Source organism: Musa acuminata, unplaced genomic scaffold (assembly GCF_036884655.1).
Source record: "Musa acuminata AAA Group cultivar baxijiao unplaced genomic scaffold, Cavendish_Baxijiao_AAA HiC_scaffold_412, whole genome shotgun sequence".
NCBI lineage: Eukaryota > Viridiplantae > Streptophyta > Magnoliopsida > Zingiberales > Musaceae > Musa > Musa acuminata.
In genome coordinates this window covers 216263-233493 of record NW_027020660.1, presented here as the reverse complement: position 1 = coordinate 233493, position 17231 = coordinate 216263, and the positions used below count along the sequence as shown (strand labels likewise).

General features: G+C 39.5%; 3 protein-coding genes across 3 annotated transcripts; all 3 read right to left on the bottom strand.

Moving 5' to 3' along the window:
* Window positions 1-112: 112 nt before the first annotated feature.
* Window positions 113-6648, bottom strand: LOC135582668 (translation initiation factor IF3-2, chloroplastic-like). Its single transcript, XM_065176214.1, has 10 exons — window positions 6220-6648; window positions 5395-5434; window positions 5250-5309; window positions 4955-5016; window positions 4610-4665; window positions 4497-4530; window positions 3433-3505; window positions 3268-3360; window positions 597-770; window positions 113-458 (listed from the first exon to the last, which is right to left on the bottom strand). Exons 1-9 carry the CDS (start codon window positions 6489-6491, stop codon window positions 630-632), a joined length of 831 nt encoding a protein of 276 aa, XP_065032286.1. The 5' UTR covers window positions 6492-6648; the 3' UTR covers window positions 113-458; window positions 597-629.
* Window positions 6649-7697: 1049 nt separating this feature from the next.
* On the bottom strand, window positions 7698-10908 carry LOC135658700 (disease resistance protein RGA2-like). The gene is made up of 2 exons (XM_065176167.1): window positions 8969-10908; window positions 7698-8902 (listed from the first exon to the last, which is right to left on the bottom strand). Exons 1-2 carry the CDS (start codon window positions 10815-10817, stop codon window positions 7698-7700), a joined length of 3054 nt encoding a protein of 1017 aa, XP_065032239.1. The 5' UTR covers window positions 10818-10908.
* Window positions 10909-14241: 3333 nt separating this feature from the next.
* LOC135658721 (pentatricopeptide repeat-containing protein At3g25210, mitochondrial-like) lies at window positions 14242-16053 on the bottom strand. The gene has a single exon (XM_065176184.1). The coding sequence runs from the start codon at window positions 15767-15769 to the stop codon at window positions 14591-14593; it is 1179 nt and encodes a 392-aa protein (XP_065032256.1). The 5' UTR covers window positions 15770-16053; the 3' UTR covers window positions 14242-14590.
* Between the last annotated feature and the right edge of the window lie 1178 nt (window positions 16054-17231).

The following is a 17231-nucleotide window of genomic DNA, read 5'->3' as shown; positions in this document are numbered from 1 at the left end:
ATATACAAATATTTGATGCAGAAAGAAAAAAATTTTACCTAAGAGAGATGATAAATGAAACTTTCTGATAGAAATGAGATTAATACTGAAAGGAAAAGAACGAAGTAACAAATTGATAATTATCATGGCCTCTTCATAAACTAAGATAATTAGTATCCACATGCTGACTCATACAAAAAGATTTGCTTGTTACTTGCCACAATGCATTCTCTACTATACTAAACAAAACTCTACTGCCCATAATTAGAAGCTATAAATCTTCAAGGCAGACTTAGTGGATGGAAAAGATGAAAACAGCAATCAGAACCATTACCTGGGAATTATTTCCACAATAATAATATGAAAAATGATCTTGTGGCCACGGTGACAAGATCAGTTTTACCATCTGATTCTATCATCCACTGCTTTGATATTTACATTAAGTAGTTGAGCAATCACCTCAGCCTGCCCCATGAAACCTAAATGAAAAAGATGCCATTATCATTTATTGCATGCACAAATAGCCAAGTTCTAACAATATCGTCATACAAAGTAGTCACTTAACAAGGATGCATAAGCATCCAAAATGTCAAGCAGGAAATAACTGAGATAATTACCTCTTGCCATGATTCCAAGACACTCTCACAAAGCTAAACACTTGCAGAAACTTCTGTAACTGGTTTTTCCTTTTTCTTTGGCTGTTCCTGGTTTTTTTGCAGAACTGCTTTGTTGGGCATGAGAACCATGAAGATGTTTCTTTCGCTGAAGTTTTTACTCTCCTCAGTTGCCAGCTAAATTTTCAGATCCAAAAAAAAAAAAAGGAAAAGAAAAGTTAGTGTGATCAGGTTTTTGGTCAGTCTCATACATAAAAAGGCTCCTAAAAGACTAAGTTCTGCATTTATGTTATCTCGTTTATAAGAAACTGAGAGAAGAGAGCTTTCACAATCATGGTAGCATCAGGCAGTGCATCCTACAACAACAATTGGAGGTTTAAATTCATTAAGTCTGCTAATTAAATATTAAATGGTGCATATAAAGCAGAATACTTGCTAGAAAAGAGTTACTATCATTGGCCTACCATTTTGCAGGAATGCAGTACCAGCTCAGGATACATCCCCTACTTAAAATTTAAATCACACATATTGCTTTGGTGGAGTTATTCAATGGATGGATCATATCTTCAAACGTTATGCAAGATCTGAATCCAAGTAGATGACATATCTCTTAGATAGAGACTATGTTTTTCACATGTAACTTCCCCATTCCATCCAAGTTGCTCTCTTGACATCAATTAACTAACCCACTGGAATAATTCACTACATGGCTGATATCTTCTGCCACAATGAATAACCACACACGATATTTTGAATGCTCCTATGTCTAATTAGCATCTTACAGTGTACTTAAGTGACATATAACTATGCAAATCATCAAGATAAATATCTATTCTGACTGTTGGTACTATTTTAGGGCAACATAAATATCTATTCATAAACTAACCATCACTCATTCCTCCAAGTGAATCAAGTGCAGAACAGATGGTTTGACTAGAATCCACTTGGGCAAGTTTTCTTTTAGTCCAACTCTCACAAACCAAAATACTGCAAAATTATCCAAATCATTTGAATCATAAGATAAATTCTGTAGAGCAAAATATAATAGAATAGTGAACTAAAAGAAATTAAATTTTATGATCACTGATTTATCTCGTTCTTTCCTAACAAAAGAGGTGCACCTGTGAATTCTACTTTCAAAACTCTTAGAAAGTGTTCTTTTCTCAAAAATAAAATTAACACAGTTAATAACTATTCTACAGAAACCATTTAGTCCAGTTTCATATGGCTTCAATGTTTCTTTTTTTTCTCATTGGTTATATCCTTTATGATAACAAATTTGGATCTATTACGGACATTCAAGGTGCAATAGTAGGATCAGGGTTGCCGCAAGCGCTAGGTGCCACAGACTCAAAATGCCCAAGGGCCTGAGCGAGGCGAGGTGCTCCTGAATATTATAATTTTAAAATTATATATTATGATTAATAAAAATAAACTAAAAAGTAGCACTGACGTTTCATCTGAAGTGCTGCCTACCGTAGCCATGATTCAAGATTCTAAAGCTGCAACAGCAATCCAAAACACTAAAAAGTAGCACTAATCACTACAGCAATAGCAATAATAATCAATATTTAATTAATGATTCACTGCAGTAAAGAAGGCAGTTGCTGTTCCCTAAAGTCAGCTGATGTTCACAGGGAAGGGGCAGTTGCTGTTCACTACAGCAGGCAGCTGCTGTTCACAGGGGAAAGGGGGCTATGACAAGGCCGGGATGGGGGGAGACGGGGGGCTGCGGTGACCATAGGAGGGCTGCAGTGAACAGGGCAGAGGTAGGAGGAAGGAGGGAGGTGGAAAAAAGAGAAAGATATTCTGGGAGGAAGGGAAAGCCGCCACCGTTGTTGCCAGAGGAAGATGTCGCCGCTACTGTTAGAGGAAGACATTGTTGTTGGTACTGGAGGACGACGCTGCTGGGGAAGAAGGCGATTGCCATCATTCACCGATGGGAGGAGCACCACTGCCATGCAGAAATAGGAAAGAGGGTTTCTACATTAGGGTTCTTCTCGCACGTGAGGTTTCAGGCTTTTTGCGACTGTGTGATAGATAACTGGTTCAATCGATCCAATTGTCTTGCGTTTGGTTCGACTCAAGCTTGATGGTTAATTGATTCAATCGAACAAGATAAGTTAGTTTGGTTCAACTCAAGCTTGACCTAGCAAGAGTTGAACTAGGTGGGCACTCGACCCACCTAGCGCTTGGGCCATGCCTGAGTGAAGACACCCGCCCAGCGCCTGGTGACTTCACTGAGCAAGATTCATCGAAAATAGACAATATGATCAGTAAGTCCATACTAGTTTTTAGGTGACTCATCATTAACGTATGGTAACTGCTGATTCAATTGGTCTTTAATGTGGGGTTGGTACCTTTTAATTTTTCTGTATTCCTCTTTTCTGCCTAAATAACAAGAGCAGATTGACTATCACAAAATTTGATAATATTTTATCAAATCGTAAGGCAGAAATTGAGGTGAACCAAGGGAACCATGCCAGTCACCTCATGCAGAGTTGCAACATGCTAGCAATACCTCTAAATTTTCTAAGCTGTATACAATATTTACCACTTCTTTGTACAAATATAAATATATTATTGAAAGAATAATAGAAAGTTCATATGCAAAAAACAGATGAAGGTTTTTTCTCTAAAAAATATAAATTTCAATGCAAGTTAGGCGCATTACCTCCCCAATGTCACTCTGAAAACGCTGAAGAAGTTCGATAGCAATATTCCTGAACTCATTTTCCCGGCCTTTCAAGTTAACAATGACCTTAACCTGAAGGACAGTTCATAGGCATGAGCCTGAGACTTTACTATAGCATAAAGAATAATATGAATTAAGAAGAACCTTATCTCCATCTTTAAGGAACTTCTGAGCAGCTTTTAACCGCACAGAGTAATCATGAGAGTCAATGTTGTACCTGTCTTCAGACATGTTAGCTAGTCCAGCATAATACGTAAATAAAAAAACTAAGCAAAATATGAACAAAACACATTGAAATAAGAACCGTTAGTCAAACAATGAAGTGAGTGTAAGATATATCACACTCATGAATCAGTCATTGTAGGAAATATATGTTATCAATGTCATTAAAGCCACAGATTATGTTCCTGTTGAACTCTCCGACTTACACTGAACAAACAAATCTAGTAGGAAAATAAGATGTCAAAGAAAAATTCTGCCTAACTATAAGATCAATCACAACATAGGATTGCTAACAGTAAGTGCCAACTTATCCTTTCACAATCCAGCTTCTCTATGACGTTGCCAATAATTCAGTTAATCCTGGGTGTCAATATGGGAAACTGTAAATAAATTTTGGCCTATGGAAAACTATTCTCCTTCTCAGCAAGCATAGCTTTTCTGTTGATATAGTTACATCTGATGCATCGTTAGGCAAATCATCTAGGTACATAATCAAATATTAAACATCTAAAGCAAAATATCATGTCCTCCAACTACTTTATATCACATAAATCACTAAGCTTTGAGCAAACTGATTATGCAAGCCACACCTGAACATTTTTGTCTCACTATCAATTGGCGACAGCATGGTTAGGGAAGCCAAATGTCCTCCACAATTAGTTTAATTTTAAAGTGGCAATATGATACACTTATAGGCAGTAGCAATTGGATATAAGCCCCTACAACTGCACGAATCCCATAGCAAGAACAAAATGATTTCCACAGAGACCACAGTTCCATTCATAATCCCACCAAAGTAGCAAGTGCAACCCCAAAATTTATATGTCCCATCAATATGGTAGGCTATAGAATGAGCAAAAATTGAAATAGAAAAAAGAAGGTTTGATTAAAAAAATTCAGAGAAAGTAACAAGATAAAATGTTATAACCATCATATAATAAATGAGTATAAACAAAATATCCTTTTAATGAAAAGGAGAATCATACCCCATTTTAAGTTCCTTAATGTCCATGCGGTTTGCTGCAAATTGTCAAGAATACATAAGAATCTTCTTTTTTGATTTTTCGATCACAAAGAAACCAAAGGATGGGACATTTACCGGCAGATCTCTTTTGTTGCACTCGTTTCTTCTTTTGCTGCTCGTACTTGTGTTTTCTGTAGAAGCAAAATAATTGTATAAAGTCAACTGTAATTCATATACCTCCTACTTATGTTTTCTGCAGGTGCACTTTGCTGTAGAAAATAATAGTTTTCTGTAGAAACAAAGTGAAACCAACTTATTTTTGCACAGCTTAATGTAATAAAATATTGTTATACCATTTTTATAGTCATACCAAAAGTTTAAACTCTTACAACTGACAAAAATAGAAAATGAGGCAATCAATGAACTACTTCAGCTAAGTGTAAAATAACTGAAACTGTCTAGTTATCACACAGAACATACTTGTAATCTGTACTCTCAAAGAGGCGAAGCACAGGAGGGTCTGCATCTATGGACAAAATTGCCTGAAAAAGAAAGCAAACAGGAATAAAGTTCCAGATTATCCAATAATTTAATACTTTTCCTTAACCAATAAGTTCTTAATCTGAAATCTTTGGAAGAAGATACAAGTAGGTCCACAAGTAAAAGAAGAATGTGAACTCCAACTTAATCTTATTTCATCCTAGATACAAAATGGATATATCATTTTCATTTGCACTTACAGTTAAAATCACCTGACTTGCTTTATAAGACGTACCAGAATTAGATCAGCATCATCTGCCATTCTTACGGCTTCATCTATTGACATTACACCAAGCTATTGAGAGAAAAAAGTAGAGTGACTCACTGCAAAATGTGGATGATATAACTAGCACCAAAGAAGGAAAGGAATCTAGACTAACCATATTTTGCTGCTCGTCTAATAACCTTACAGAAGATGACCTGAAACAAGATAAGGAAAATGATACTCATATGGCCTGATGAGCAATGAGAGGTAAAAAATTTAATTCGATGCAATATGTGGACAAGCATAATGTCTCAGTAAATACAAGCATAAGATTCTTAAGATCAATGATAGTACAAGCAGTTCATCCATTGAAGCACAAGGAACAAAGATTATGGATGTAGCTCACGTTGAATAATTTCAACACTAATTCAGGGCCAAAAGCAGCAAATGTTAACCAGATATATTAATCACATCCACATTTTCCTGGAAAAATTTGTTTATTCACTGAGAAAAAGAACTGATAAGTTTCTACAGTTACATATACCTCCATTCGCACAACCTGTTTCAACGCTAGATCAAATTCAAGGAAATGTGCTGCAAAGGCACCTAAGTTTTAGTTCTGAACCTTATCGATGAAATTTATGCATCATGCACGGAAGATATGAATTCAAAAGGCTTGATTGAATTTTAGAGTGATTCATATAAGGATGGGTTCATCTTTTCCTAGGATTAGTTGTGTGTTCAACTCCTTCCGAATATCTCACTAGTACCATTCGAAACCTCACCAGCCATTTTATCTTCTTTGATGTCTTTGTCTATTCACACGGGGAAAAGGAGAAGAAAACAAGGAAACTTTTTGGCTTTCCACCGATTAAGCTATTAAAGCCTCAGCTTTAAGCAGACTCATCGTCGGTTTCCAGGGAAAATTAGGCACCCAAATCCTCAGAAAGCAAAAGGCTCGGTTCAATGAATCCAAGTACGAAGAGAAAGAAGAGCATACTTGATCCTGTCAAGGTCGAGGGCAGGGTCGTAGTCGGGATCTGCGGCGGCGCGGCCATCTCTCGGGCGCGTCCGGGATGGGCCAGGGCGGTACCCGCCGCCGCCGCCGTAGCGGGCGACCACCGCAGCGAGGGGACGGCGACCGCCGATCCGGTTCCGGGAGAATTTGAGCCGGAGGGGTAGCGGCACGAAGGGGAGGCGCCTCGACGGGTTGGGTGCCGCGGGAGACAAGGAGGGCGAGGGATTGAAAGAACAGATAGCGATTCTGGCCATGCTTTAACTTCAATCAAACAAAGGAAAAGGAGGAGGAGGAGGAATCTCAGACCCTCCTTCCTCTCGATCTCTTCCCGAGTGGCAAGGGAGAGGAAAAGACGACGACGACGACGACGACGACTAGTTACTGATGGGGGGTTCTTCTTATCCACACGGCGCTCTCCGATCGTCTCAAGAGCTCCTCCAGCCTTGTTTCTGTTTTCTACAACAAAAACAGAACAGGAGATGGTGAAGACTGGAAAGAAAAGAAACAAGAAGATCGATATTTTTAATGTTTTATAAAACAAATTTGGATGGGCGCAACAAAGACGGGAAATAATGTGGTCGGATTGCTTACCTTAATGTGAAAAATACAACAGCATATTAGGTTTCTTTTTGTAAAATTGCATATATTTTTGTAAAATTTTAATTTTAGCATATGTAATGTCGTTGCAAATATCTAAAAAAAACTTGCACTTGTCGTTTGGTTAACGTCCATAAGTGAACTATAATTTGATTATTAAATTTAAATTTAAGATGATATTAATATACCTTAATAATAATTTATTATGGTCGAATTATTAACCGATTTATTTATACATATTTTTTTGCTAAGAGTATGTCTAAAATGTTCCCATCCACTACACCTCATCTAACTAACATCTTGTAAGTTGATTTGGTCACCCTGAATTATTTAAAAAAAAATATCTTATTTTTTATTGTTCTTTGCTATTTTTGTTTGGGCCAAATCCCAATCAGTTTTAAATTATTTTAAGATCTTTCTTTAGTGTTATGTAGGCGCAGCATTCTGATCGAAAGGGAAGCATGAAGATTAATTTTTATACTACAATTTTATTGTGTTAGGTTAGTAAGTTAAGTTCATATTAGTCTTGCATGCAATCTTAGAAACGGCAAATTACGTACTTGCTTACGTCAAAAAATGATTGAAGTGAGATGCAAACCAATGCTATCAGAGCAGAGCAAATGTGGAAGTGAGATGCAAACCAATACTATCAGAGCAGAGCAAATGTGGAAGTGAGATGCAAACATTAACAAGTTTATTATACCAGAGAGAGAGAGAGAGAGAGAGAGAGTTGGAGGGCATACATACATTATTAGATTAAGAAGGATTGCCTCCCATGGATGGATAACTTCACTTGGGTCAACACACACACACACACACTTGCAAATCGATGAAGAGGACGGATGGACAATATCCTTTGCCGATTAGAGCTGCAACTTTGGACAGCCTTCAATCCAAATGTGAAAACGGGGCGATTGTTTGAGCCTCTCGGGAATGAATGACAGCATGGCGCAATCTTGTACAATCACGTATTCAAGAGATTTGAGTTCTGCCAACCAATCTGGCAAAGAGATCAAATTGTTGCATCGAATAATCTCCAAACGATAAAGGTGCTTAAGATACTTGATTCCCTGTGGTAAGAAGCACCTCAGCTCTTCACACCCGGTTATCTCCAACACTCTGACATTTTTAAGGTTCTGCCAACCTACAAATTCAGAGCTCAGCAACTTGTCATTATTCAACCATAGTTCAAGTCTAAGGAATTCCCTTCTTGATGATGGTCGCACATGCAATTCCTTGAATTTTGGACACTGGATTAGTATCAACGTCTCAAGCCTCGGGAACATGTCACCTTTACCTTTTGCCTTCAGCCATCTCTCCAGCATAGGCATTTCTGAGAAAATGAGTGTTCTCAACGAATGAAATGTGTCACCATCACCATTACCATCACCATAGAATGCATCATCCACTGTAGTAATTGAATCCATGCCACTTATCTCAACAATCTCAAGCTCAGGTAGTTGTCCAAGCGGTGGTAGCCTTTCACATTTCCTGAGATTGACGAGCTTGATCTCCGTCAAATCCTTTAAATATCCTTGTTTGCACGCCATCCAGCTCGGGAGTTTCTTCCCCATATAAGAAACAATTTCTAATTTCTTTAAAGCTAGGTTAGGCTGAAGGTCTTCCAATACCTGCTCATGTAATAATATTGCATCAAAACCTAATGCAACTTCCATATCCCGCCACTCCCAACATAGTGCCAAACACTTCAGGAATATTTTATCCTGGAGCTTTAAGGCTCGAGCATCCTCCACGCTTGATAGTCCATTAAGTTTTTTGAGACGAAGTTCTTTAAGATTTACTAAACTCTGCAATTCTAGGATGACACTTGCAAGACTATCAGTTGTAGCATGCACTAATAACTTTTGGAGGTTAGTCAATTGCCCTATTCCATTAGGTAATCGAGTCAAGGATACACATTTATTCACATTTAGTATTGTCAATTTTTTCATGCTAACCAAACCTTCAGGTAATTTCTTGAATGATTGACAACCTTCGACATCTAACTCTTGTAAATTTGTAAGGGCGATTATCGACTCAGGAAGCATTTGAAGTTTTTGACAATAAGCTAGTTTTAAAATCATTAATTTCTTGAGTTTGTGGATCCATCCGGGCAGTTTTCGAAAATTTTCACAATGAGTCAACTTTAAGATCTTCAAATTTTGAAGGTTAGAGAGATATTTAGGAAGTGATTGGATCTCGGTGCAAGAAAGGTTGAGGTATCTCAAGCTAACTAACTTGCCAACTGTATTAGGTAACCGTTGGATCCTACAATCTGATAAATGTAATATCCGTAAATGTACCAAATTTGTAAACATGTCTGCTGGGATCTCTGTGATTTGACACTTTTGATCGTTGTCAGTCATCTCTTCCTTCGTTTGCACAATCAAAGTTCTTAATCTCTTTGTGGCCCCTGCTGATAAGGCGGTTGTAAACGTGAATACATCATCAGAATTGACAAGTAAGCATAGATGGCAACATTGTTTCGGGATTCTTATTGAATCTTGACCAATCCTTGTCCTCATATAGTAATCTGTCAGTACAAAATCTAACTCAATTTCAACGATCAATCTAGTCATACGCTTAGCATCAAATGATTGTTGTGGCATAAGGTCTTCAACGATCATCATATGCATGTAATCTTCCTTTGAATAAGCAGACCAACCTAAATTGCACAATGAGCCATAGAGTCGTAATCGTGCAAGTTTAGTTGAAAGATTTTGGAGGCTCATTAATTTAAAATGCTGATGGTGTCTAACATTTGAGTAAGGAGGCCAAACATCTGAGTGACAAGACAAATCATATGCTACTTCTTGCCATCGACTTACCTCAGCGTACCTGAATATTGAGCCCAACGTCTTTGCCAGTAAGGGAGAGCCCTTAATTGTTTTGTATTGTTGCTCCGCAAATTGAAGTAGCAAATTTATGGTACAAGTGTTCTCTTTGTCCTGCGCTGATCCAATGAATGTGTCTCTCATGAACAATTTTATCCAAGCATCCTCTGATAGGTCATCCAACATATACTCTTTGCACCCAAATATATCTATAGGCCTCCTATATTTAGTAGTGATGATCACTGTACTTCCGATTCCACCCACATGCAATAGGTTGTGCTTTAGTTGATCCCACTTGTCTTTCAACCCCTCTTCCATATCATCATAGTATATGTCATTCAAAATGAGCAAGTATCTTCTTTGGCCGAGCCGTTCATTCACGAGTAGCCAGATAGCTTGGTGCGATTGCAGATGGTCGCACGAGTCTCCCGTGATAGACCTTGCAAATTCTCTCCCGATGCTTAGTTCATCGAAAGATAAGTCGATGGAAACGTCCACCCAGATTCGATGATGGAAATGTTGGCGCACCCAGGGGTGGTGGTAAATCATCCGAGCCAGGGTTGTCTTCCCCGACCATGGCCCTTCATCATGGATGACAATGACGAAGGGCTCACCGTTGTTGTTGGATGATTGATTCTGCTGAAGGATCTCTATAATATTATCTCTGTCCTCATCTCTTCCCACCACTTCATCTCCTAGGACATAGGAGTACTCTTCATCGCATGGATCCATGGCATCCATCATCTCCTTCCGGAGGTCCAAGGCAGACCCCCAAAGGACGAGCTCCTTCAACCTGAGCCCCATCTCCTTGAGCTCCTGCAGAATAGAAAGACGAAAAGCCACTCGGATGCCGAGGAAGGAGCGCAACAAGGGATTCGACGGAGCCGCTGCCCTCCCCGGCCACTCCAAGATCCGGTCAAGCAGGTTGTGGACGTCCGCAATGGCTGCACCCGCATCCGCCGTCCACATCTCCACGTCCGGCTGCGTCCACGCCCGCATCGTCGCGTCCCGAATGACTGCATTGATGGCCCAAAGGTCAGGAATAATGTTCTGCAGATGATGTTGGATACCTAGCTCTCGACATCGCTCCTTCATATCAAACGACGGCAGCAAATCCAAGAGTATGTGCCGCAAATCCACTCCCGCCATGCTTTCGTTCCGGCCTTTGATGTTTTGGTTGCGTGAGGTGGGGGTGAGAGCGCTAGAGATGTATATTGTGATCGATGATGAGCATCTATACTTTGGTTTATTGGATCACGATTCTTCTTCTACTTATTAATGTTGTGACTACATTTTAAAGTGTATGGCACCGACACCACACCGACGACACACTCTTGGAATCAATGGTAAGCCTCCTCTAAATAAAGCACTTTCCTCACACACCATAATTCTTATTCGTTTCCGGTCCTAACCTTCGTCCCCAAGTATGAAATGCTTGCAGCTATAAAAAGGTGGTTGGATGTTACTTTAACCGACAAAGGTGTCAAACACAATCCATGCCAATATTTTATAGATTTATGTCGTTCCTTTGGACTTTGATATTCCAATCTTCAAGGAGATGCCTCTCTTACTCTCTCTCCTTTTCTTTTTATTTTATTTGTTTATACATTTTATATTATTTTAAAGTATGCATACTTGAAGTTTTTTCGACTAACACTTAATTCTTATTTTCACCTTTGTCCGAAATGATGCAACAATCAAAATGATCATCACATTACAGAAATTATGACAATCACAGATTTGATTAAATTTCAAATGTCCAATCTATCAATAAATTGTACCGAACTCATAATACATAATTGATATTGGTCACTAAATTTTTTTAATCGATATTATTTTAATACATGGACAGAGTTTAAATAAAATAAGGATATGATTCAACTATCATTGTAATTATAATAATCATTAAGCATCTTTTAACTTTTGATCTAAGCATCAAGATTGGAGTTAGTATTTGTATCTCATAGTTTCAAATTATACTATGTCAAGCAAATTCATATTGATTTTTTTTTTTATTTATGAATGACTAATCATTATCTCGAGTAACATAATAACCTTTGTTGGGAAAATATTTCATGTGCAAGATGAAAATTAAAAATAGTCACATATTATTAAACCAACTAGATAAGTTTGAGTAAAAAAGAAAAAGAAAATGAGAGAGCTATACGGCAAGTTTTCTAATTGTTTATTGGTAAATTTGGAGATTCCTCTATCATTTCAAAGTTATTCGAATGCAGTTATTATAACCTTTTATCTAAAGCTTAAATAGTACCCCCCCCCCCCTTTTTTTTTTGTTTCTATTAGATGTATATGGCCACAGAAATGTAACAACAAAAATAATCTTGGAATCATCAAAGCACGCAACCAATATCGTAAGCAAGCTCTAATGAAGCCTTTTTTTCACTCTCCACACTTTCTTTTGACTTCCAATTATAATCTTGATCTCTAGCATGCCATCATCCAATGTCTTTGACCGACATAATCCAATGCAAACATTTCATCTAATAATCTTTCTTGATAACTTTATTTTTCCATGCAGTTCTAATCTTCATGTTTTTTCTTTCACATCTGCCCTCGAGCGCCTCCTACACTTTATTTATTCTATACAGTTCTAATATTCATGTTAATAAGAGTGATGAGAATTTTATTTTTTTTATTAATAAACATTCCACTTATATTAAAGTTGTATGTGTATGCCACCCACACCATCACACTCTTGGAATCAACCTTTGTCATCAATGCACGCAACCGATATCATAAGCAATCGCTAATTATGAAGTTCTTTCATTACTCACCACACTTCTTTTTGGCTTCCAATCTTAATCTTTATTTCGAGCATGCCATAACGGAAGGGGAAAAAAAAAGGGAAAAAGGTTGATATAAAGAAAAGTATGGATGCCAATTTTATGCTTTAGATATGCCAGTCTTCATATCTATGCTTTTGTTTGTTCCTTACAGTTCTCTCATGCTTTAGATATGCTAATCTTCATGCCTTTTTTTTTCCCTGTTTGCTCTACATTGAGCCTTTCTATTGAAGTCTCTTTTTCTTGTTTATGCTAACTCTTAATTTTGCCTCTCCAAATGATTCGGTGCTTATAGGATTTCCAAATTGTGCATTTTTCCTTTTTCTTAATAGTGATGATCGATCTACTAAAACAACCCATTTAAGTATAGCATCTTGTGATGAAATTTTAATAACAAAGGATTTGTTTTAATTCGAAATGTCTTATCTATTAATAAATAAAGTGGAGGCCAATGGCATTTTGTTATTCAGAATAAGACCATATTTAATCTTATAATATTTGTATAGTTGGAATCAATCTAACTATCCCATTCGACACGCTAAGCAATCGTGTCTACCATAACATAATTCAAAATTTATTATCCCAAGCAAACGGATATGAGATTTTTCCTTGTGAACCACTACTAATCGTTTATATCAAGTGACATAACAAATTTCATTAGAAAAATATTTGTATTTAAGATGAAAACGAAAAAAATATAACACATTATTAAGCAGAAAAATAGTCAAGCAATTTATAATATGTTTAGCACAAAACAACTTAACATTGTAGTTCGTGATAGTATATATATATATATATATATATATATAGAGTGGACTTAGTTTTGAAAGCAATAATTTGAAGAGAATTCCAATTCCATGATTTTACAATACTCAAAAGCATATTTTTCCTCTTACCACCATCCCTCACGGAGGGGTACTTCAAGTAATTGATCTTCACAATGATGTCTAAAAAGGGGTACTTGAGGTTGAACTCAGCTGGGTACCATCTATAAAGTCAACCAAAAAAAACAATACAGATGAAGAACTCAAAAAAAGTCAATCAAAAGCTCATACAATACAGTATGAGCTTAATCTTAAAAAGAACATATGACTAAATTATACAGTATGCAAACAGGAAGAATACTTGGTTTTCAGAAATCATTAAGAAAAGTTCATAACTAGGAATTGTGGCAATTTGACTGTTTGTTTGTTTTTTTTTTTTTTTTGTCATTTTTATCTTGTTTTTCTGAGTGATGGTCCAATTTTTTATTAGTTTCATTTCTGCCTTGTTTTTGAGTGATAATCCAATTTTTAGCTTAAGCCTTCCGTCTCTTTTAGGAAGATATCTCAAATCTTAAGATCACCAATGAAATTCTAACGAAGGCAGATATATTTGGATTCTAAATCACTGCAGAAAAATCAGGAGGTTCGATCTATGTGATTGCAAATTTCATTTTGTTTGCAGGCAATAATAATAGAGGTAACAACAATATTTTCTTTTTTTTTTTGACAAATCTTGAACTCATCAGAACATAACCATATCGTAATGTACAAAACCCTTTTCCTTTGACACTGTTTTAAATGGAGTCAACTTCAGTGACTATGGTCAGAATGGCATTAACTTCAGAGGATGACATCAACATTCTCAAAAGTTGAGAGATGAAAACAGTTTCATTTACATAGATTAGGACTATCAGACAATTAAGTGTGCCAAGAACATGAAAGATTTACCACAAGAAGAGGAAACAATAACAACAAACAACCTGATGGATATGGATACTATCAACATATGAATAAGGTTTCATTCATTATTCCAAAATATGTAGCCATGCAAGGAGAAAATTTGACTCCACATTGAGGTCAACCAGTTGTATAAATCAAGAGGATTCAATCATCCTTCAAGCATACTGTATACTGAGACTCTGAAGAGCTCACCTGCTGATGTCCCACCCAAGGTTGCAGTAATCCGGCTCAGGAAATCCATGCAGCCAGAGATCTTCTCCATCAAAAATCTCTTTTTTGGTATCTCAAGTGTTTAGCTCGTAAGAATTCATGCTTTGGAGATCCAAATCTAGTCCTCACCCGACAAAATCTAGGATCGGAGGAGCAGAACGGCGGCCAACCAATCATCACTGGTTCACTCACGAGGCTGGCAGAGCCAATGCAGCCCCTCCAACAAGTCGGAGTACGTCCTGCGATCCATGGCGCCCTTCGTCCTCCCCAGCTCCTCAAGCTGCTCGAACGCCGCATCCGCCCGCCCCTCCCTGCACATCTCCTCCAGCACCGTCCGGTACGTTAGTAAGTCGGGCGCCATCCCGTTGCGCAGCATGTCAAACACCACCTCGATCCCCTCGTCGAGCCTCCGCTCCAGCGCCAGGCCGCACACCAACGCCATGTAGACGGTGGCGGTCGGCACCAGGCCCTTCGCCCTCATCTCCTTGAAGTAGTCCATGGACTTCCCCACCGAGCCCTTCTGGCACAGCCCCTGCACGATGTAGCCATAGGAGAACTCGTTAGGCTCGCAGCCGTAGAGCCCAATTTCCTTGAAGACCCGGATGGCCTCGTCCATCTCCAGGCACTTGGAGAAGGCCTTGATGATAAGGTTGAGGGCGAAGGTGTCCGGGATCACGCCCGAGGTCTTCATCTGCCGGGCCAGCGACCGGACGGAGTGGAGGTAGACGTAGGAGACGGGTGGCTTGCCGAACCGGCGGAGGACGGCGGCCAGGAGCATCGAGTAGGTCTCGATGGAGGGTCGGCACGACGTGTGGGCGGTGGTGCTGCGCTGCTGCATCTTCTTGAAGAGGTCGAAAGCGCGGGAGAAGAGGTGGCGGCGGGAGCAGCAGAAACGTACGGCGGCGTTGAAGAGGGGGAGGTCGGGGGGGCAGGCGCCGGCGAGGACCTCGTCGACGAGGGCCTCGGCGTGGGCGTAGCGGCGGCCGGAGACGGCGACCTGAAGCATGGCGAGGTAGGCCGGGGCGGTGTGGCGATACCCGGGGCGGAGGGCGGTCCAGCGGAAGAGGTCGAGGGCGAGGTCGGGATCAGCCTGCGCGCGGATGGCGGCTGCGACGTCGTCGGCGGTGAAGCCCGGTCGGAGGCGGTCGACCCACGAGTCGAATTGCTTCTCCAGAGGGGTACGGCCGCGAGCGTCGGAGTTGGGATCAAAAGTAGGGTTAGGGTTTTGCGAGGAAGAATCGCAAAGGCGGCGAGAGGGAGCAAACGGGTGGAGGTGAGTGCAATTAGGGATTTGGGAGACGAGGAGGAGACGATGTATGGATTTGGAGAGGAGGCGATTCGAGAGGGGGAGGAGGACTGCCATTATCGGACGGTGGCAGCGGTGGGAGAAGGCAGAAAAAGACGCTCTTTTTTTTTGCCCACGGCGAAACAAAGAAGGGGGAGAATGCTTACAAATGTTCGAAGACAGCCCACTTGGGGCCCGTTTCAGTTTAATTACCACTTAGGGAGGGCACCAGGAATACGGGCCGGCGACACCGACGGCGAAGTGCCCAACTCGGAATTGAGATCGCACCCAATCGAATAACATGGTTCGTTCTCCTCCAAATCTTTTCCATTCTTTAAGAATTTGATCCTCGTTCTCATCCCTCGCCAACATTTCCGGTAGTGGTGCTGGAGAAGGGAAGAAGAAGAAGGATTCGCCGATAGTGATCGTCTCTTCATTCTCCGCCAGGGGATTTGGATTCGTTCAACTTGGAGATTTCATCTTCTCTTTTCCCAAAAGTACTCCATAGGGCATTAGCTAAAGCTCGTTGCAGGTTGATCGAATCAAATTAAAACAGCGCTCGAATTTAGTCGAAGGAAGCAGTTTCATCAGCATATCTGTGGGGTTGTGAGCTGTATCAATTTTGTGAAGAAAAACTTCCTTGCTAGTAATTGCTTCTCGATTCAAGATTGGCATGCATGTTAAACTCTTAATTATTTTTTAATTTTAGGGTGATGCTCATCATAATTTGATTGGAATCCTAACTTAAACATCAGACATGATGATGTCATGATTGTCCCATCAAGTTCCTTGAGCATCAAAGCCATCATTTTTTCCCCCTTTTTTCCGGGTGTTGAGACATGGATGGATGGGTCATGAACTTGCTTGGAAGTTTTCGGATCATTTTGCTTGGAGAAATGATACGATGGGTAGGTGGAGTCCTAATCCTGGGTTAGGTTACGTCAAATCATCATGCTGTGGACGAGTGCCAGCAATTCATATTTGTCTACGTCTGTTAGATGGGGATGCAGACTGCACGCTTTATCCATCCATGTACTGCGAATATACAAGGAAAATACTGTCCACAACAACCACCTCTACCCATCTCTCTCTCTCTCTCTCTCCCCCTTTGTTCCTTGAAATATACAAAGGAAACACTGCCGAGTTTCCACTTATCCAATACCATATTTCGAACGAAAACGCTTTCAGTGAACTTGTCAATATCTCTACGACTGAAACGTACGAGGAAGACATATAGAACAATTACTTGTCCTACTCCGAACACCTCTCTCTCTCTCTACATACTGAAACATACAAGCAAAACGCTGTCAACAGTAACCACTTACCCGACTCCATTTCTCTCTTCCTAAATGAAGCAGACAAGCAATACACTGTCGGCGAGGTCTTAATACTCTTCTTTTCTTCTCTTATCAAGTTGGCTTCATAACATTGTTCAAATAATTAACGGTATTTAGAAATAAAAATAAAGATATAGGAGGTAGTAAAGGAAATATATGAGGAGTCTCGAGAACAATATTTTTACAGTGTGACAAAAAGATAC

Coding starts and splice junctions, on each gene's coding strand:
- LOC135658700 (XM_065176167.1), bottom strand. CDS start 10,817: ATGGCGGGAGTGGATTTGCGGCACATACTCTTGGATTTGCTGCCGTCG. Junction 8,903..8,968: donor GATCTTAAAGTTGACTCATT/GTGAAAATTTTC, acceptor TTTTAAAACTAG/CTTATTGTCAAAAACTTCAA.
- LOC135582668 (XM_065176214.1), bottom strand. CDS start 6,491: ATGGCCAGAATCGCTATCTGTTCTTTCAATCCCTCGCCCTCCTTGTCT. Junction 5,017..5,249: donor ATGATGCTGATCTAATTCTG/GTACGTCTTATA, acceptor TTTCTTTTTCAG/GCAATTTTGTCCATAGATGC. Junction 3,506..4,496: donor ATTAAGGAACTTAAAATGGG/GTATGATTCTCC, acceptor GTCTGAAGACAG/GTACAACATTGACTCTCATG.
- LOC135658721 (XM_065176184.1), bottom strand. CDS start 15,769: ATGGCAGTCCTCCTCCCCCTCTCGAATCGCCTCCTCTCCAAATCCATA.